The sequence below is a fragment of the Garra rufa genome, chromosome 8 (genome assembly GCF_049309525.1).
Source record: "Garra rufa chromosome 8, GarRuf1.0, whole genome shotgun sequence".
In the NCBI taxonomy this organism is placed as follows: Eukaryota; Metazoa; Chordata; class Actinopteri; order Cypriniformes; family Cyprinidae; genus Garra; species Garra rufa.
The window spans coordinates 36,110,219-36,131,079 of record NC_133368.1 but is presented as its reverse complement, the minus strand read 5'-3'; the positions used below and the strand labels follow the sequence as shown (position 1 = coordinate 36,131,079).

General features: G+C 34.9%; 2 protein-coding genes across 4 annotated transcripts in view; both read right to left on the bottom strand.

Annotated features, from left to right (window-relative positions):
- Positions 1-8,258, bottom strand: part of cdc16 (cell division cycle 16 homolog (S. cerevisiae)) — a 13,678-nt gene extending 5,420 nt beyond the window's left edge. Inside the window, exons 1-15 of the mRNA XM_073845669.1 lie at positions 8,065-8,258; positions 7,565-7,619; positions 6,654-6,751; positions 6,355-6,393; positions 5,110-5,250; positions 4,734-4,893; positions 3,538-3,632; positions 3,117-3,250; positions 2,946-3,025; positions 2,811-2,860; positions 2,649-2,722; positions 1,014-1,139; positions 765-917; positions 616-679; positions 252-313 (exon numbers count right to left, since the gene is read on the bottom strand). Of these exons, the coding sequence (XP_073701770.1) occupies positions 252-313; positions 616-679; positions 765-917; positions 1,014-1,139; positions 2,649-2,722; positions 2,811-2,860; positions 2,946-3,025; positions 3,117-3,250; positions 3,538-3,632; positions 4,734-4,893; positions 5,110-5,250; positions 6,355-6,393; positions 6,654-6,751; positions 7,565-7,619; positions 8,065-8,112 (1,379 nt within the window). The 5' untranslated portion in view covers positions 8,113-8,258. The remainder of the gene's footprint in view (positions 1-251; positions 314-615; positions 680-764; positions 918-1,013; positions 1,140-2,648; positions 2,723-2,810; positions 2,861-2,945; positions 3,026-3,116; positions 3,251-3,537; positions 3,633-4,733; positions 4,894-5,109; positions 5,251-6,354; positions 6,394-6,653; positions 6,752-7,564; positions 7,620-8,064) is intronic.
- Positions 8,259-8,690: 432 nt separating this feature from the next.
- Positions 8,691-16,605, bottom strand: dcun1d2a (DCN1, defective in cullin neddylation 1, domain containing 2a). 3 transcript variants are annotated; one of them, XM_073845671.1, is made up of 7 exons: positions 16,546-16,605; positions 15,087-15,303; positions 13,099-13,267; positions 12,626-12,756; positions 12,452-12,534; positions 12,206-12,302; positions 8,691-10,273 (listed from the first exon to the last, which is right to left on the bottom strand). In XM_073845671.1, exons 1-7 carry the CDS (start codon positions 16,546-16,548, stop codon positions 10,194-10,196), a joined length of 780 nt encoding a protein of 259 aa, XP_073701772.1. In that variant the 5' UTR covers positions 16,549-16,605; the 3' UTR covers positions 8,691-10,193. The 3 variants fall into 3 exon arrangements, with proteins under 3 accessions (XP_073701772.1, XP_073701773.1, XP_073701771.1); XM_073845672.1 differs by lacking the exon at positions 16,546-16,605 and adding an exon at positions 15,522-15,588; XM_073845670.1 differs by lacking the exon at positions 16,546-16,605 and having other exon boundaries at positions 15,087-15,509.
- Between the last annotated feature and the right edge of the window lie 4,256 nt (positions 16,606-20,861).

Genomic DNA, 20,861 nt, shown 5'->3' with positions numbered 1-20,861 from the left:
ACAAAAGCTTTTTACTTTAGATAAATGCTGATCTTTGGATCTTTCTATTCATCAAAGAATCCTAAAAAAATGTACTCAACTGTTTTAAATATTAATAACAATAATGAATGTTTCTTGAACAGCAAATCAACATATTAGAATGATTTCTTTCAACCTTAAAAATTTGAATGGTAGTGTAGGTTATGAAAAACGAAAATAAATGTACTAATAACTAAAATGTGCACTGTAAAATCAGGATTATTTCAACTTACTTCAATTTTCGACAGACATGACCCAAATTGTTTAAGAGCGGCTCCCATTTGTCTACTGTCACCTGAAAAGAAATAACTCATTAAAAGGACAGAACATTTCAAGGGTATGATTCCTACCATGTACCGAAAGTAAAAAATATGACCCTGAAAATGAGTCAGAATCAATAAGACTTTTTATCTATTGGAAATTTGTGTAAAGAGGTATTTTTATTGTTTCATCAGTTGAATGATGATACGTAAAAGTACATCACCACTGAACTAACTGCGCTTTACTCACAGCTATGCCGTCTACTCTGACAAAGATCTGTCCTGACCAAAAACAAGCAGAAAAACAACTAGATGATAGAAGCAAGAGAATGGTTACCTCATTTCCAATGGCCTTGATCTTATCCATAGCATCCAGAAACAACTTCTCAGCTGTTTTGTAACTGCAACAAAACAAAACATAACTCTCATCAGCAAACCACTAACAACTGATGAATATATTGTGAATGTTTTTCTGTAATCACTTACTCCCCATTTTGGAAGGCAACCACAGCTACCTCATGTATGACAAACGGGTCCTCTGGCGCAATGCTGAGGGCTTGGCTAAAGAAACGTTCGGCCAGCTTGGGGTTGTTAGTGAGACCATACTCCAAACCGATGTATAGCATGGGCAAGTGACATCTGCTCAAACAGGAAGTCAGAAAGTTTTTTTATGGCTTAAAATAGAGGCAAATATTCTTGTGCTACTGTATTTAACTGTGCTGCAGGTGTACAAACCCCTTCATGAGCTGGGCAGCAGTGAAGTACGCAGCCATGGCCTGATCGTGTTCACTCTCCACAGCGAACGAGTGACCATATGCTATCCATGCCGGTCCGTATGTGCGCTCCAGCGTGGTGGCCTTACTGTAGAAGGGGATTTTTAAGTTAACCTCAAGTTTCGTCAACTACAAATCTTTAATCATTGTGAAACCTTTTGCCAGATTTACCACAGAAACGTTTCGCGAAAATGCCCTCTATGGGAAATTGAGTTCTACAAGATCAGCACTAAAAAGTGTTTTCCCCCATAATATTTGCGTTTATATAAAAGGGCACTTTATGTATTGTTACATTTCTTTCTAAGAAATTAGTGACTTTCTTAGTAAGCAATGTATGTTAGACAACATTATTTGACAATTGCAATAAAATATTTGAATGTTATTGAAAGAATTCATTAACAGGGCAGAATTTATTTGATCAGAAATGTAGTACAAACTGTAATACTAAATATTTATCAAACTTATTTTTCCATTTTTTTTTTTTTTTTACTACCAGTCAACCTACGTTTTTGGACAGTAAGATTTTTTATGTTTTTAAATACGTCTCTTCTGCTCACAAAGCCCTTTTATTTGATCAAAGGACAGCAAAAACAGTAAAATTTTAAAATATTGTTACTATTTAAAATAACTTTTTTTATTTGAATATATTTTATAATGTAATTTATTCCTGTGATTTCAAAGCTGAATTTTTTGCATCATTACTTCAGTCACATAATCCCTCAGAAATCATTCTAATATTCTGATTTTAAAAAATTTGCTGAAAAACAGCGGTGTAGAATTTTTTCAGGTTTTTTTAAAGAATAGAAAGTTCAGAAGAACAGCATTTATAATAGAAATCTACTGTAACACTATAAATGTCTTTACCATTACTTTCCTTTTAATTAATGCATCCTTGCTAAATAAAAGTATTAATTTCTATAATTACCCCCTCCCCCAAATAAATACATATCATACTAAATCCAAGCTTTTAAATTGAATAGTTTATCATTTTACAAATATTTTATTGTTTATATTTTATTACAGATAAATGCTGATCTTTAGACCTTTCTATTAATCAAAGAATCCTGGGGGGAAAAAAAACACTCAACTGTCTTAAATATTGATGATAATAATAAAAATCCTTCTTAAACAGCAAATCGGTATATTAGAAGACTGGAGTAATGATGGTGAAAATTTAGCTTTGATCACAGGAATAAATTACATTTTAAATTATATTCATATAGAAAGCGGTTATTTTAAATACTAAAAATATTTTACAATATTACTGCTTTTGCAGGTTTGGTGAACAGAAGAGACTTCTTTAAAAATCCTACTGTCCAAAAACTTTTGACTGGTAGTATTTTAAAATTGTATTTATTCCTGTGCAAACAAAACTGAAATTATAACCAATGATTACTTCAGTCTTCTTTCTAATTCTTCTAATGAAAAATTAGATTTGGTGCTCAAACTGTTTTATTATCAATGTAGAAAACAGATTTGCTGCTTAAAGTTTAAACAGCAGTCTTTACTGTCACTTCTGGTCCATTTAATGCATCCCTGCTGAAAAAAATTTCTTTCAAAAAAAGTCTTACTGACTAAATACTAAATACAGTCATACCTGAGATATCGTCTTGCGTGTTCATTTTTGTGCCCAACCATGAGGTAGTAACAACCAACAGCAAACCATGAAACCTTGAAAAGGTTTACAGAGAAAGAAATGATGAGAAAATCACTTGAAACTAAGATGAAGCTTGTGTTTATGATAAAGAATGTAACTCACTGGATTGCTAGGATACAAATCCACCAGTTTATGAGACAGGTAAAACAACTCTAAAGAGACAACAGATAATAAATATTATGATTGCACATTAAGAGTCATTTAAAATAGAGCTGAAATCAGTATTTAGGCTCATACCATTTGCTTTGCTCAGCTCAACAAGGGTTCCTATGTGCACTGGTAAACAGTTAGCATGAAATGGGTCTTTCACCATAACCCTAGATTTACAAAAAACAATCAGAGGATTTCAAACTTTCCTCTAAATGTTAAACTAAACTTTAAAAAGCAATGTCTGTTTTGCAGACTTACATTGACGTGAGCGTGTAGCACATTTTAAAGTCACAGTTGTAATAATGTCGCTCTGCGAGGGAGACGACAACATCCAAGTTGTCCTGGAGACCGTTGACTATTTCTGGGACGACCATCTCGCTAGGTTTGTTATACTGGAAAAGGAGAGCTGCTGATTAGCTCTTCAGTGAGCACTTCAAAACCACTGACTGAATAAACAGGTGCTTCAAAATCTCAGTCATTTGTGCATGTTCTTTTTATAAACTGAAGAATAAACAACAAAATCAGGAAAATAATAAACAGCATCTGATCCAGGGGATGACGTGAATGTTCGATCAAAACTATTTCATATGTAAATTATAGCAAACCATCTTTGGTACACAAATGTTTTACTTTATTTGTCCTAATTTAACCCTCAGATGAAAAAAAAAGTCCCTCTTACCTTCTTTAACTTATTTTCAAAAAGGAAACGCAGCAATTCCACTTCCTCTTCTGTACACTGTTGACTTAAGGGCAGGGATTCCAAGAAATCTTTTTCTGCAACAAAATAAAATTGCACGCATTTTAAAACATGTATACATTTTATCCAAAGTGACTTTCAAGTGAGGAATATTATGACATGCAAATGGCTATTCACTACACTAATGTTTTTTTTTTAAAGAAGTCTCTTCTGCTCACCAAGCCTGTATTTATATGAATATTTGAAATATTTTTACTATTTAAAATAACTGTTTTCTACTTGAATATATTTTAAAATGTAATTTATTCATGTGATTTCCATGCTGATTTTTTTGCATCATTACTCCAGTCACATGATCCTTCGGAAATCATTCTAATATTCTAAATTGCTGCCAAATTAATATTTATTTGTTGAAAATAGCTGAGTAAATTTTATTTCAGGTTTCTTTGATGAACAGAATGTTCAGAAGAACAGCATTTATCTGAAATAGAAATCTTTAGTAACATTAGAAATGTCTTTATTATCACATTTGATCAATTTAAAGCATCCTTGCTGAATAAAAGTATCAATTTCTAAAACTGATTTCTTAAATTTCCTAAAAAAAAAAGGTACACTGACTCCAAGCTTTTTGAATAGCATAGTGTATAATGTTACAAAAGCTTTTTTCTTCAGATAAATGCTGATCTTTGTATTCATCAAAGAATCCTGTGTACTCAACTGTTTTAAATAATGATGATAATAATAATAAAAACAATTTTGAACAGCAAATTAGAATGATTTCTGAAGGATCATGTGAAACTGAAGACTGGATTAATGATGCTGAAAATGTAGCTTTGATCACAGGAATAAACTAGATTTTAAACTATATTCAAATAGAAAGCAGGTATTTTTAATAGCAAAAATATTTCACAACATTACTGCTTTTTCTGTATTTTGGATCAAATAAATGCAGGCTTGGTGAGCAGAAAAGACGTTTTTAAAATCTTACTGTCCAAAAACGTTTGACTGGTAGTGTAGGTCAGAGAACAATACAATACAAAATTGAAAAGCATCATGCTTGAATTGATAAATCCATGCTATGTATTTATATATATTTTTTGTTTGGCTCTAAGCACTTTATGTACAAAAACATAGAATTTTAAAATCTGAATGAAAATATGAAGAGCTTCTCCTCTCACCCTCTTGGGCGGTCAGCATGTGATGGGACGTCAAAAGGTCAAAGGCTTCAAAGCAGTAGACGTCCAGTTTCAAGGCCTCTTTGTAGCTAGACGTGGCTAGGGGTCTGTTATCCATGGCATCATAGATCTTCCCCCGCAGGAGACAGATGGAACTACTGATCTGAGAAAAAAAGGCCCCAGGGAGTAAAAGATGCAGTCAAACTGTTACCATTCAAATACCAAGTTAATTTCTAAAGACCAACTGGACTCATTCATTCAGGTATCAAAAATAAAACATAATAAACACAATCAATAAAGAAGGAAAATGTTCCAGGAATCAGAAAAAAACTATGCAGTTTTGATCCTGGAGAAGACAGAATAAATTAATTATGCTCACTGAGGCAGGAGACATTTCCCATTCCTTTACGGTTTCCCTTGAGCCATTATCCTCCTTTACATTCTTCTCCAGTATTTTTTTACTGGCTGCTTCCTCCATGTCCAGTATGTCTAGAGCTTGTTGATATTCTTTGGCAGCATACTGCATTGGAAAAAAAAGATTTCATAGTACAATCACTGATTATTTCCTTATGTTTTCAAAAAAATATCAAAATAAAATAAAAATAACACAAATGCCCCACCCATTGTATGTTTATTAATTAATATATATAATCTGATAACGTTTTCAGATACCCATACATTTATTTACATTTACACTGTGAAATCCACTTTACAAATTTCCCCCCAAAAAGGCAAAAAAAAATCTACACTACCAGTCAAAAAAAAAAATTTTCTCCAAGTCGTCTCTTCTGCTCACCAAGCCTGCATTTATTTGTTCCAAAGTACAGCAAAAACAGTACAATTTTGAAATATTGTTACTGTTTAAAATAGCTTTTTTCATTTGAATATATTTTAAAATCGAATTTATTTCTGTGATTTAAAAGCTACATTTCTGATTTGCTGCTCAAAAACATTTATTCTTATGTTGAAAACAGCTGAGTAGAATTTTCTGAGTAGGTTTCTTTAATAAATAGAAAGTTCAGAAGAACATCATTTATCCGAAGTAGAAATCTTTTGTAACATTATAAATGTCTTTATCATCACTTTTGATCAATTCAAAGCATCCTTGCTAAATAAACGTATTAATTTTTCTCCCAATAAAAAAAAATACTGATTTCAAGCTTTTGAATGGTACAGTGGTGTTACAAAAGCTTTTTATTTCAGATAAATGCTGATGGTTGGATCTTTCTATTCATCAAAGAATCCTAAAAAATATGTACTCAACTGTTTTAATAATAAAAAAAATTCTTGAACAGCAAACCAGCATATTAGAATCATTTCTGAAGAATCATGTGACACTGAAGATCACAGGAATAAATTACATTTTGAAATAAATTCAAATAGAAAAACGTTGTTTTAAATATTCAGTTCAAAGTAAACAAATATTTCAACATTTTACAGTTTTTGCTGTACTTTGAATTAAAAAAAAATGCAGGCTTGGTGAGCCTTCTTTAAAAAACATTAAAAATCTTACTGTTCAAAAACTTTTGACTGGAAGTGTATATTGTATATGATGCATTTGTATACAATATCACAAGGTTTCATTTTATGTAAAGCATAAAAAAACGTTCATGAAAATACTCACGTGACATCTTGCAGCTAGATACTGACAGGCTCCATACAACTGAGAAACAAAAAACTAAATTAAAGTTATAAATAAAAAGCACTGTATACTTTAATTTATTAACTCCCTTGAACATGAAGATTTCTTTACTTCATTATACTGCATAAATGCATGTCCAACAATTCAACAAGGAAATACAGCAGTGTCAATTATTTTATCAGGTTAAGTTTGTGAACGACTGCAACTCGGAGACCTAAAAATTATCTGTTACTGTTGAAATCAATGTTACTCATTTTCATAAATCGGTCAACAGCTCTTACCTTGTCAAGTTTGCGAGATCTAAGCGCATGAGAGGCTCTGTGATACTGTGCTGTCAAATAAAGGCACTGTGCTAACCAATAAATGTCTTGAGGATCCTCTATGAGAGATCAAACAGTCTGGGATTAGTACAGTAGCCAATTAAGGGGAGACACTGCAGACAAAAACACCGTTTTTCATGCACCTGTAAAGTTTGAGATTTTGTTTTTTCATACTAGTGGAAACATCCAAAAACCACTGTTAAGTGCTTCTTTTATAGCAATTTATCTATTTGTTTCAATAGAAGGCTTTTTCTCAAAATTATTTTTTTTTTCTACACTGAGCCATAAATCTCCACTTCGGTAGCACTTACACATACCAAACTTCACATTTTGATTCCTGACTATATCCTAAAGGTTTTTACAGAGAGATTTGTTCATATAAAATTAGCTTAATTGTATACAACATTTTATTCCCCTAAAAACAGTAAAAAAATTAAGTGTTTCCTGTTTGTTCAAAGTTGTTTTCTGAATTATGTTGTGACGAAATGAGATGCCCAAGTTTCCCTAGGTAAAAACTTTTGACTCTAATGTGTCAAAAAAATTAAGCAAGAATTTTAAAACTGACTTCATCCAGTGTTTCGATTTTTGTAGTAGAAATGTATGCAAATTAGAGCATTTTTAATTAAATAATGCCTCATTCGCATATTTAAACCTAACATTTTAGAAAACTTGTAATACAAAAAATGTTTGCAATTATTAAAGTAATCAACTGGGTGAGTAAGGTGATAACTATTAGTTTTTTTTTTACTCTATTCACCTGCAGTGTCTCGCCTTAAGAGTCAAGGGAATGCAATTCATTTATTAATATGAATTTCATCTAAAACTTGCACTGCTGTTTGACAGTATCCATACAGGAGGATGAAGATACTTACCATGTGATAAGGATGCTACTTTGTCAGCCCAGAACAGAGCACTTTGATACTGTTGCTGTAAAACAAGATTATGTAATAACTAGAGAAAAACAATATTTAATATATATTTGGATATTTTCACTATGAAGATAATACTTGACTTTATTTATCCAACAGATGCAGTATAAAGTACATACTCCTTCCTTGAGGTTATATTACCTACTTATATCTCCGAACTAAATAGTCCAAAACACCATTATGTCATATTCATAAATAATAAATAACCATGGTATTTAAAAGTAAATTAAGAAGCTTTCAAACCTGTTAGCATGATAGTCATCTGGCTAGCTTCAAAAATACCCCCAGTTGTTTCGAACTCAATGTACAAACTCTTATCTCTTTCATTTTCTATAATATTGTGATTACGCAGAATCGTATAAATAGTCAGGAATTATTAAAATCGTATTTGCTGTGCAAATTAAAGCTATAGTCCTAATGCTAAATATACTGCCTCTTCTTACCTGGTCAATGTAGTGTCTCACTCTTTTACGAAGCCTGTCAAGATTCATGGTGACTGTACTTTTTGTCAAATACAAAAATCTGTCATTCTTGTCAAATGCAGTAGATTAAAAATGAGTTTTGTAAGACTGATCCTCTGAATGTAGATTGAAGCCCGCGGTTAGCATAAAACGTGTGTTACATTGATAACACTCCCTAGCTAAACACGGATTTTGTGAAGTTCCGTCTTTTTTATTATATGTTTAGTATATAGATTGGAAGTAACAACGAATAATGCAGATTTCAGTGAAAATACATGTTTTCTTTTTTACACACTTAAAATATTATAACATACATATAAACACACATAATAAAAATGCAGTATTACATAAATACACAAGCTCTCAAACGTGAACGTGAAGCCTCTTTGGGTATATAAACACATTGCCGCTCTCTTGTGGTACATAGTGAAATTACATTGCAAGTTCCTTTCCGCCATTAAAGGAATAGTTCACCCAAAATAAAAAGTCTGTCATCGTTTACTCACCCTCATGTTGTTCCTGATAGTGTCTTTCTTCTGCGGAGCACAAATGTTGAGAATTTCAAGCAGAATCACAGTCTAAAAACTCTTCCTCAGAGAAAAGTCATACATAATCATACTCTTTTTTATTAAATACACTAAATTGATTTATTCAGTTGTTTTACTGAATGGGTGTTCGACTGCTTGTACACACTAAAACAAAAGTGGGATGTGGAACTCTGAAGGATTTAAAAAACCTATAAAAAGATATAATATTATTGTCAAAGTTTTAAATCTTCCTATACACATTATGTTGAGTTGAACAGAATGGGTGAAACACACTGGGCACAATCCAGGCCTAACTGGGCAACATTAAAAGAAGGAAAATGTCACACAGGTGATGAAGGCCTGCTACAGTACTGACTGCGATGCATTGCATTTTGGCTGACATCAATATTCTCAGCACTGCAGATTTGGCACTCTTCGACAAGAACAAAACCACTTCTGAAAAAGATGAACATTACATCACGTCTGAATTTTGCTATAAGCCTTGTGACAAACCTGAAAGCTTTTAAGAAAAAAAATGATTGTGGTTTCAGGACACTAAAATTAAACTCTATGCCCTGAATGTTTGGCGCAAACCAAATATAACTAGGGTTGCTTTTTAGTGCTTTATGAGAAGTTAATCGTTTTGATTCAGAAGCATGTTGAATTTGTGATACTGATGGGAGAATGTTTCATAGTGAAAGCCTCTTGTTGTCCAAGGATAGATGTCCTGTTAAAGAATAACAGGGTTGTTAGAGATTGAGAAGAACATAAAGGGCAATAATTTATTTCTTAACATAAATCTGGTAAACAAAAAAAAAAAGAAAGAAAAAAGAAAAAGAAAGAGTAACACTGAACCGTGTTGTTACAAGTTCCGCAACAGGGCTGATGACACGTTTGACCTAAAATCACACAAGAACATGGTATGGAGGCATCTTGTTTTGACCATGCTTTTCTTTCATATGTCTTATATGTCATATAATAAAACATCACTGATAATACATTTCTCTCTGTACATACTGCTGCAGTAGATACAGTATTTTACAACTGTAACAATAGTGCTGGTGTTGTGAGCCGCATGCTGTGCTGCCCATGAACGTCTGGCTTAAAATGCGGACATGATTGGCGTCAAGTCCTGCACGAGATACACACCCAGACAGATGGGTACATAATCTAAAACAAAAACTGGAGAGACTATTCCATAATTCAGACTGTGAGGAGTGGGTAGGCAATGAGGACTCGGCCCTATAGAGTGACACTGATTGCTATGGAGATGAGGTACTAGGTTCGAAGTTATCCACCCAAAATCTCCAAGGGTTTCAGGCTAGAATTGAGTCGCCAGTGCAAATATAGCTGGCCATGTGCATTTGATGGCTCTATAAGAAATCTTGAGTTGCGCACTCTTGTCCTTCCTGTGTGATGTGTGGAAGTCTGAGTCGTCTTTTCCATCCTGTTTTTTCCTTTTGCAAAGCTTGTCGGTTTCAAGTGTTTCTCTTAGTTCTCTCTTATTATGCTTACAAGTCTTTAAAAAAACTACAAAGTCAATGAGGCGACCAAGGCGTGAGTTCTCGCCCAGCGGCAGCGTTACTATACAGTTTTGCGTTTTGATCCCGTCACGATTGGCCGAGCGTATTCCACAAAGTCGTCGATGAGAACAGGCCATGCTCCTGAAACAAAACAGAACGTCACATGATTAAAGTCCAACATAACATATACAGTGCCTTGCGTTTTTTCACATTTTGTTGTTGCTGCCTTATGTTAAACTGCTTTAAAATTGTTTTTCCAACATTCCTACACTCCATAATGGCAAAGCAGAAAATGTATTTGTTTTAAACATCTTTTCAAATTTATTAAATATAAAAATATTAAATGATTCTGTTGCATAAGTATTCATACCCTTATCTGAGACAGTTGGATATGAGCTCAGGAGCATTCATATTGCTTGTAGATGTTACTACACTGAGGGAAGTTAACATGTGATAAATTCATTTGAATGGGTATGATTTGGAAAAGCACACGTCTTAATAAAAGGTCTAACAGTTGAAAATGCATATCAGAGCAAAAACCAGACCCTGAGATAAAAAAAAAACGTAGAGCTCAGAGACAGGATTGCATCAAGCCACACATCTGAGGAACAGTTCAGAAAAAGAAACGGCTGCATCGAAGGTTCAAAGAAGCATGTAGTCTCCGTTACCCTTAATGAAAGAGGTTTGAAACAACCACAACTCTTCCTAGAGCTAGCCTCCTGGTCAAACTGAGCAACTGATGGAGAAGGGCTTTGGTTAGAGTGGTGACCAAGAACATGATGGTCACTCTAATTGAGCTTCATGATCATATGTGGAGATAGGAGAAACCTACAGAAGGACAAACATCACTGCAACACTCCACCAATCTGGGCTTTATGGCGGTGTGTCCAATCTCAATCCTCTCCTCAATGAAGATGCATGAAAACACATTTGGAATTTGCAAAAAAGCACCCGAAGGACCCTCAGACTGTGAAAAACAATATTTTCTGGTCTGGTGAACCTCAATTCCAAGCATCATGTATGGAGGAAACTAGGCACTGCTTATCGCCTGCAGAGTACCATCGCAAAAGTAAAGTGTGCTGTTAGCAGCCTCATGCTCTGAGGCTGTTTTTGAGCAGCAGGGACTGAGGGACTCGTCAGCGTAAAAGGAACGCTCAACACAGCAAAATATAGAGATGGCCATTAATGGAAACCCAGTCCAGAGCATTCAGAGCCTCATACTGGGCAGAAGGTTCACTTTCCAACAGGACAATGACACTGTTGTCACGGCAAGAGTGGCTTATAGACAACTCTGTGAATGTCCTTGAGTGGTCCAGCCAGAGCCTGGGCTTAAACCCAATCAATCATTTCTGGAGAAACCTGAAAATGGGCGTCTGTCTATCCAACCTGACAGAGCTTAAGAGGTGAAGAGGTAAGGAGAAGAATGACAGATAATTGCCAAACGCTTCATACCCAAAAAAGCTGTAAAGGTGCTTCAGCTAAGTACAGAGTTAAGAATGAATGGAGCATTTATATAGCGCTTTTATTGTGTATTGCCATACACCCAAAGCGCTTTACAATCATATGGGGGATCTCTCCTCAACCATCACCAGTGTGCAGCATCCACTTGGATGATGCGTCGGCAGCCACAGTACAACGGCGCCGGTGCGCTCACCACACACCAGCTACAGGTGGAGAGGAGAGAGTTATGGAGCCAATTCAATGAATGGGGATTATTAGGAGGCCATGATTGACTAGGGCCAGTGGAGGGAATTTGGCCAGGACACCGGGGTTACACCCCTACTCTTTGCGAGAAGTGCCATGGGATTTTTAATGACCACAGAGAGTCAGGACCTAAGGGTTAAGGGTTAAGGGTATGAATACTTATGCAATTTACTTATTTTAGTTTTTTATTTTTAATAAAAATATGAAGTTGTGACAATTCTGTTTTTGCTTTGTCATAATGATTTAAGGGAGTGTAGACTGATGTGGAATGCATCAACATAAGAATACTTTTGCAAGGCACTGTATAAGGCAGCCAATTTTAAAAGCAATCACTAAAAATTCAGTCAGCTAACTGACAATGTGTCTCACCTTCTTCATCATAGTTTGACATGTCATCTGCAATCATGTTGCCGAAATCCAGAAGCAAGTTCCATGTGTCTTTGGGAATTGATCGCTTATGATGCTCCTGCACAAAATAAGCGCAGAGAGCATCTAAATTAATTGCTAGGAATTATTCCACTATGCGGTTAATGTGTTGCGTAGCAGCCAGAAAACCCATTTTAATTTGCATTCAGTGCTAAACAGGGTCAAAGATCCAAAGCTGTAATGACTTACCAATAAAAATCTGTTCCAGAGGTCTAGGAACTTAAAGCGTCCAGCCAGAACCAGGTTCCAATACGCTACCGCCATCTCTAAATCTGAAATGGAAAAAGACCATTAATACAGAAGACTGTGTAAAAAAAACTGAGAGAAAACTCACATATATGCAGAAAGAAAAGGTGCCGTTACCTAAACCCTTTTGTCCGGGATTCTTGGCAAAGTTGAAGGTGAACTGGTAGAAATCTTTGAACTTCCCGCTGTCTTTCAGATCCTGTTCTAATCTGGGCAGAAGAGCTCGAAGTTTCTCCGGACTGTCACACCTGCATATGAAATTGAACATTTAGGCTCACCGTTAATGTAATCACTGGCTCATTCATACAAAATGTAAAGATTTAAATTAAAGGTGCTGTTAATGACTATAACCTGACTTTTAACTACACTAGCTAATCTAAAGCATTTCTGTAGTTCTGAGGACTGTCACAGAAAAAGATGTGCTTTCTCAAGACACCTATTCCAGTGATTCTGCCAAGTATTAGACAGTTTATGTATAATTTTTTCGAACATATCTGATGATATTCCCAAAGCACCTTTAACGATAATGCTAGCCACAAATATTGTCAACAGTGCGCATGACTAAATAAAGACATGAAGTCATAGCTCACCCCAGCTCCGTCATGCCATCAATGAACTCTTTCTTGCTGAATTCACACTGTGTTGCCGCACGGAATTTCCATGCCACAACCAGAACACTGATGCTGGCTGGATCCAGATTGAGGTCATCACAGAACTGTTGAATTCCATCAATCCCAATCTTATTTTCATCCTGGGGATCTGTGGGAGAAAAGCAAGAACACTAAGAACACGAATTCAACACTTACATTTTTGTTTAGGTTTTGCTAGCTCTTTTTCATTCTAGTGGTTATGGGCTTCATAGTGACATGTGAATGCATTAAGTTTATATGTCCTGCAATTTTTTTTTTTTTTATCACTCTATGGCATGCAAGCTGCAGGTCTTGTTTAATTTCTCTAAAAGGACCAGCTTGACTAGATATTTAAATTTTTCACTCAAACTTAATCTTTATTTTAGGTTTAAAGGCCACTGAAGTGCTTTGAAATACACAGCATTATTCTATGTGTTGATGTAATTTAAACTAAAACAAGAAAACAGGGCGGGACATATCCAGTAGCCCCACCCTCTTTTGTAAAATAGCCAATAGCATTTAATATATATCACAGCTTGGGTAAAGGTGCATTTGACAGCGTATGATAGCCACAATCTCATCCATATCACATTATCTATATATAAAATAGCATTCTGTGTAGAATTCAAATGTGCCCGATACGTTTTGTGATCTGCACCAAGTCTAGTATATGATCCATTCACCGTACAGAAAATACAAATTCTGTGAACAAGTGACCAATTTCAGATGTGGCTTTAGTGTCTATTTAAAGTGTAGGGGACAGGACACTTTGGATTTTGGAGAGCATTTGATTGGACAAAAAGTTTGATGAGAAGCTGAAGTGCTTATCCTACTTAGCATTTTTATTTTGTTTCTAGTCAAAATATTTAAAAATTCTTAACTACATAAGATTTACTAGATAAGCAAAATGGCATAAGATATTTAATCTTGTTTTAAGCAAACTGCACATAATTTAGTTTTTTTCTCCGGGATACTAAATATCTAATGTCATTTTGCTTATCTAGTAAATGCATCTTTATTCATGAATTTTTAGATATTTTGACAAGAAACAAGACAAAAATTCTAAGTAAGATAAGCCCTTTTTTGGAGTGTGATGTCTTCAAAATCATTGATCCATATTGGTGGAAGTTACAGACTGTACGTATTGAATGCTTATATCTTTTAAATGCAAATTTTGTCATTGTTTTAAAGCACACTCTCTTACAGATAAGCTTAAGGCTCACATATTCATACTAAAAGCCATAAAACTTCAATTTTGATTTCATGGGGACTTTAATTCCATTGTTTTGTTTAGATGTACAGTATATATATATGGTTATATTTGCAAGTAGAGACAAACTTATTTTTCTGTATTCTGATTTAAATGAGTGAAATAGATTATCTAAAGAAAACAAAAAGCTGGAAAGGGACTTGATTTAGGTGATCAGTTTTGATTAGACAGAGAAAGATCTGAGTTCAAGCTTTCAGTTTAATATAAGAAAAGGGCGCAGTTTATGTTAATAAAATGATTTGAGAAGTCTGCCATAACTCAGAGTAATGACATTTTGATTAAACAGTACAAAGTCAAAACATTTTTTTTAAAACAAATCATACATGGAAGAATTAGGATGCATTTCCATTACATACATACCAACTTTAAGCACCCACTGGAAAAGAACTATATAAAGTAAACTTGTTGTTTTTATTATTAGTAACTCAGCATGACACAGCTGGTCGTGCAATGTCAAAATGAAGGCCCTCACTAGAGTGCACGCCACTCTGTAGAAAAGTAAAAGAGTTTTACATTTGAATCATTTTCTCAAAAGTAATAGAACAAATTTAATTGGCATCAATTTCTTTATCAGTCAGACTTTGTTAAGGAGAAACAAATGACTAATAATGACACGCAATGGTGCTTTTAGGCACAAGACAGCCGGCATAATAAACATCAGAATTAGATTAAAACTCACCTTTATATCGATTGTAAAGCTGCTCCAGCTTTTTTCGGTCCACTGAGCTTTTCATGGATTCTTTGTGGTACAAATCTGGGTTCTGAAAGTAGTTGTCGGTGGCCACCTCTAGTTTCCAGTCATTTTGAGTGAGGCAGTATACGGCGGTCTTCTCCCCGGCTTGAGTAAAGGACATGAACTGCCGTACCTTGTCCTTTTGGGAGGATTTTAGTTTATGCTGTGTGGACACAAAAGATATGCCCTCAGACATGAACTCAGACAGACGGAGGAATACACTCAGCAGTGTGTACAAACAGAAAGACACACAAACGAACATACAGAGAGAGAAAATATCACACATTCAGGCACAAGACTAAAGCTGACAACTGGAACAACCATAAACAAAGCGTTGACCAAACGTCCAGACCTATGTGGCAATTTAAAAGGACATTCTACCGGTTATAGCAACTTCGACTGAAGCACCAAGCATGTGAGGACCTGTGACAGGCCACTTGCGCTTGGCATGTAATATGAGATGGCAAGCTCAGGGCAGCCAGTGCAAAACAACCGGGTTACCCGACAGTTATTTCCATCCATGCACAGTAAGCTGTTTTTACATTACTTCTTAAAATGAGTTCAAAAGTACCGTTATGACTAGGCCATCACAAGACATAGAACCAGAACATAATGTGCAAAAAGTTTTGATAGCCTACTCAAGACATGTTTAGAGGGTATTACAAACTGGAAAATAACCAGGCTACTATTGGGGGCTGGGTTGAAAGGGCAGGGCTAAAAGACTTACGTTTGACATTTCATGGCTGGGTATGGATGTCACTTAACCCTCCTGTTCTGCTGACATTGACTGCCTGGTTGTTTGGGGTCCCAGAGACCCCTATTTTGTTTGTGTAAAACCAATGTAAACATTCAAAACAATCAGTGATGTCATTGCATTTATCAATCAGGTTTAAAACTTGGAGTCTCAATGACACCACAACAGAAATAGGCTTTGTTTTTAATGTAAACTATTTAATCATAACATCAAGCAGGAAGCTTGTTTACATTCAGATCTTATGCATTTCAGAAAAGCCATAACGTTTAACCTGATTGTTCGACGTTAAGTACGATTTTGATCTATTAAAACAGAGCTTGGAGGGTCTCTAAACCCCAAAACAGAACATCAGGGTTAACAGCATGCAGGTTTGGCTAAAGCACGTAATCATTTTAATTCTCAGATGCATTATGCATTACATAGGACGTAATTCCAGGACACATAGGCGGAAAGGTATGCTGAACTCCCTAAATATAAACAACTGACCTTCCTGCCCATACAAAAACATACACACAATTATGATCATTCTCGGTGCGACACGAGCAGACAACAACTCGTACAAGACGCGGAATGTCTACGTTTGCCTGAGCGTCTCCGTCGAACGCAGAAGCAGAAAACGTCAGCAATATTTTTAATTTCTATGTCACCTACCATTTTATCACCCGCTGTTTGACCAAATTGATACCCAATGCTCCCATGTACATCTGCGCATGCGTGTAGGCATCAAGGGAATGCGCTAGAACACCAGCGAGACTGCGCGGTGGAAACAGTTAGGTATTGGGAATTGTAGTTCGTAAACGTGCGTTCTGCAGTTCGGAGAATATAAGGGCGTGACTGACTGTGTATAATTACTAAACTACATTTAACTACATTTTCTATAATTTGACGGTTGTTCAACTGTTTTCTTTCTCTCGTACAACTATCATATGAATCAATTCATTCAGCTCAAATGATTCACTCATTTATGTGTAACGGAAAGTCTGATTGACCAAATTGATTTGGTTAGACGGTTCATATGTGTTATGAATCTGTTCACAAAGTATTAATCGATTAATTTGAGATTCTTCCTTCGCCCATTTAAATGGTAGGCCCCTTCATACTTTTTAGTAAGTACTCTTTTATTATAATTGTAAAAATATACAGTATACCTTCAGGTTGTGGCGCACTTGTCTTTATCCTGTGAAATCTTTAATGATTTCTATAAAGTAAGCACAATGATTATGCATGCATCTGTTTAGAAAAATCAGCTTCAAATGCTATGTGTTAGGTATGATTCAACAGGCTTTTGAGGAGTTATTTGTACATCTCTCAGTCATCATTGTATTGCATTGCATTATATGTTTTGCCTTCCACAATTAAAACTAGAGCTTTGATCAAAGGAAGAAGTGTTTAAATATCATCAAGACCTATTATAGGGAGATGTATAGATGGTTTGCACGTCACGGTTTGGTCACTTATCCGGATGCACGGCCATATTGGAGATAACTCGGATGTAAACAACAGCACTGATTGCATGGTTAATATACTACTGAATACGTTGTTCATCTAATTTATGCTATATCTAAACCACTGAGAAAACGTTTGGAAGCTGCTAAATCATATAGAGAAGGACTAAGTAAGCAGGAAAGGGCACAATATTTTGGCAAACTAAAGTTAAAAGGTGGTAAAGATACATACAACCAGTATTAAGCCTATTATTTCACCTACCTGACCGGAAATGATAAGAACAAACTCGAATGTTATCAAGATTCTTGCCCTGGAAATCCTGGTTCAGTTTGGCCAACTACAAAGGACCTTATTTCCTCAGACACTTTTTGGCAATCTTCTACTTAATTTGTTATAACTTTTGGCAGTCCAAATCTGTTTCCCGGTCTGACCAATTAGTACAGCCCAAAACATGACAATAACTGACTATTTTCAGCAGGAATAATTAGCTAAATTCTGTTCGGTCCAGTGGCATTGTTTATATTCAGTGCCGCCAATATGGCCGATTGATAACACTCTATAGTGACAATTGATCGACTGAAACTCAATGATTAACACAAGCTACCTGAATTTCTTTTGACTTTTAGGCCACATTACAACAAATTTTGCCCTCTAAATAAATTAATTTTAATTAATTAAAAAAAAAAAAAAATTCTTCCTGAAGAGTGAACTCCATATTCACATCATACAGTATAGGCCATTAAAGCATTTTTTGCAAACTTTGCAAACTTATATATAATACACACAATTCTTTTAGGCATGAAGACATGGTCAAGACGATCTCCTGGAGTTCTAACAATTATCCGAATGTGGAAGAAAGGTGATTTCAGTGTGGTCCAAAAAGTGCTTTGAAAAGTAGAAAATATCCAGTGAGCGGCAGCTCTGTGGGCTTTGCCGGGTCTGATGGGTCTCAATTTCTACTGCGACATTTGAATGGTAGGGTCAGAATGTGGCTTAAACAACATGAAAGCATGGATCCATCCTGCCCAATATCAACAGTTCAGGCTAGTGCTGGTAGTGTAATTATGTGAGGGGATATTTTCTTGGCACATTTAGGACCCCACAGTGTACTCATATGGTTACCTTCCGTTTGTGCCATGTTACAAACCTCAAATCATCTCAAACTGGTTTATTGAACATGGCAATGAGTTCACTAAACTCATATGGCCTCTACAGGACCTCTGGGATGTGGTGGAGATTTGCATCATAAATGTGCAACTGACAAATCTGCAGCAAATGCGTGATGCTGCTATCATGTCAGCATGGACCAAAATCTCTGAGGAATATTTACAGCACCTCATTGAATCTATGGTGTGAAGCATTTAAGCAAAGGCAAAAGGGGTCCAACTTGGTACTAGCAAGGTATACTTAATAAAGTGGTTAAACAAATTAGCCTGGGGGATAACAAAAATACCAGTGTAAAATCTAATAAAAATCATGGGGAAAATCAGATCAGATCTGAATTCTGTTTTAATTATTCATGTTATGAAAATACTACTGTCATCTCTCGGTAGCACAATCTGCAGACTCTGCCAGCATAATCTAACCCTGGTTATGACCTACTTTTGAGCATGTTCAGCTGACCAGTGCAGTATGGCTAAAGCTTTGAGTAGATAACAGTGTTGGATGTTTAGTGTGAACAACACAAAATGGACTGATTCTAAAACATGTTTTCACAAATCTGTAATAGCCTACCTATGAAAGGTCTTTACGCCTTCATGCATGATGTAACTCAAGTTACCTGCTTGTAATAAATAAACAGACCTTCTCTGATTTATGTCATGTGCAGTTATTTGTAAACACAAGCAGTGTTTACATTCAGGCACATGAACACTATGTAATTCAACACAGAGTGTTGCAATAAATGTGAAATTGTTTGATTTGTCTGACGGTTCATTTAGGATTCTGAATACTGTTTTCATTCAATTACTATACCTAATCATATTTATGTTATATTCTATTTTCCAAAAGGTGGGAAATCCATCTTCATAAATGTACAGTATTTAACCTAGATAACTCAAATATGTCCACCCAGAAACCTAAAAATGATAGTGACACAAAAATGGTGACACCCTTTTTGAACTTCTCTGCATTTAGTTATCTATATAAAACATGCCGTACAGTGTGTTCTGTAGGGGCAGCATGAATACAGATAAACAGGTTCCAGAGGCTGAAACCAAACAGCAACCTAATGACATGTAGTTTAATTACAGACATTGTAATTTGTTATTTATCTGATTCATAGTTTTTAAATCTTGACCTCAGTTTGCTTTTAAAAAAATGCTTTTTAGAATAGCTCTAATAATGAAGGTGTAAAGTAGTTGAGTAATATGCACATTAATACTTAACTACATAAGCATTATTTTGAATAATTTGTAATAAAAATAGTTTAAACGAAATGCTTGCATGTTTACTCACCTACATTTACAAAAAAAGAGAAGAAAAAAATACTTTTTATTCTATTACAATGTCATGTAGTTGCAAATACTTATTTCATTAGGACTTCTATCTTTTCTCAATGATTAAAATAATACTATATATATATATCCTAATGTGACAAACAAGTTTAACTTAATTTTTATTTAAACAGGAATTTATTGAGTGAATCTTCTGTCTCTTCTAAAAGGTTAATTAAAAAAGCCAAGAAAAGTTTACTTTTTAATTTTAAATGCTTACATAAATCTGGATACTTTTGATTTCTTTCACAAATATTTTGTGCTATACTTAAATTATTAGTTGATTAAATGTTTGACATATTTATACTTGAACTTGAACTAATTTCTGCCTAATAATAATACAAATGTGACATTTGTAGCAATAGCCAGCAATACATTGTATGGGTCAAAATGATACATTTTTCTTTTATGCAAAAACACCTTTGGGATATTAAGTAAAGATCATGTTTCTAGAAGATATATCTACCTTATATATATAAAAACGTATTTTTTATTAGTAATATACATTGCTAAGAACCTAATTTAGACAACTTTAAAGACGATTTTCTCAATTGTTGTATTTTTTTGCACCTTCAGATTCCAGATTTTCAAATAGTGGTATCTCAACCAAATATTGTCATATCCTAACAAACCATACATCAATGGAAAGCTTGTTTATTCAGCTTTTTCATATGTAGGCTACCCTGGTTCACAAATAAAAAGGAGAACATTCGTGTAACAGCGCAATGGGGAAGTGGAATTATGTACATACATCGTTAGAAAGTGCTTTTAAAGTAGTAATAAAACTTGTAAACACTGATAACAGCTATTATTATAGTGTGTGACTGTTTATTAAATTTATTTCTACATTTTTTTGACACGAATCTTTTTATTAGTGAGTTTCTCTTTATTATTTACATTTTTCAAATGCGCGCTCCGCCCTCAGATGCAGTGGGGTGGGATCCAGTAAAATTAACCAATGAGAAAATTCTAACGCAGGTACTGTGGAGTCCCATCCAATCAGAAATTAGCATAGGCGTGGCTTCC

Bases quoted from the DNA above. Each gene is read 5' to 3' on its own strand.
- dcun1d2a (XM_073845670.1), bottom strand. From the start codon at position 15,426: ATGTGTGATATTTTCTCTCTCTGTATGTTCGTTTGTGTGTCTTTCTGT. The intron at 12,303-12,451 runs GTAAGTCATTAC...TATTTTGTGCAG, and splicing joins TCTGGAACAGATTTTTATTG to GAGCATCATAAGCGATCAAT. The intron at 10,274-12,205 runs GTGAGACACATT...GTTTTGTTTCAG, and splicing joins GTCAAACTATGATGAAGAAG to GAGCATGGCCTGTTCTCATC.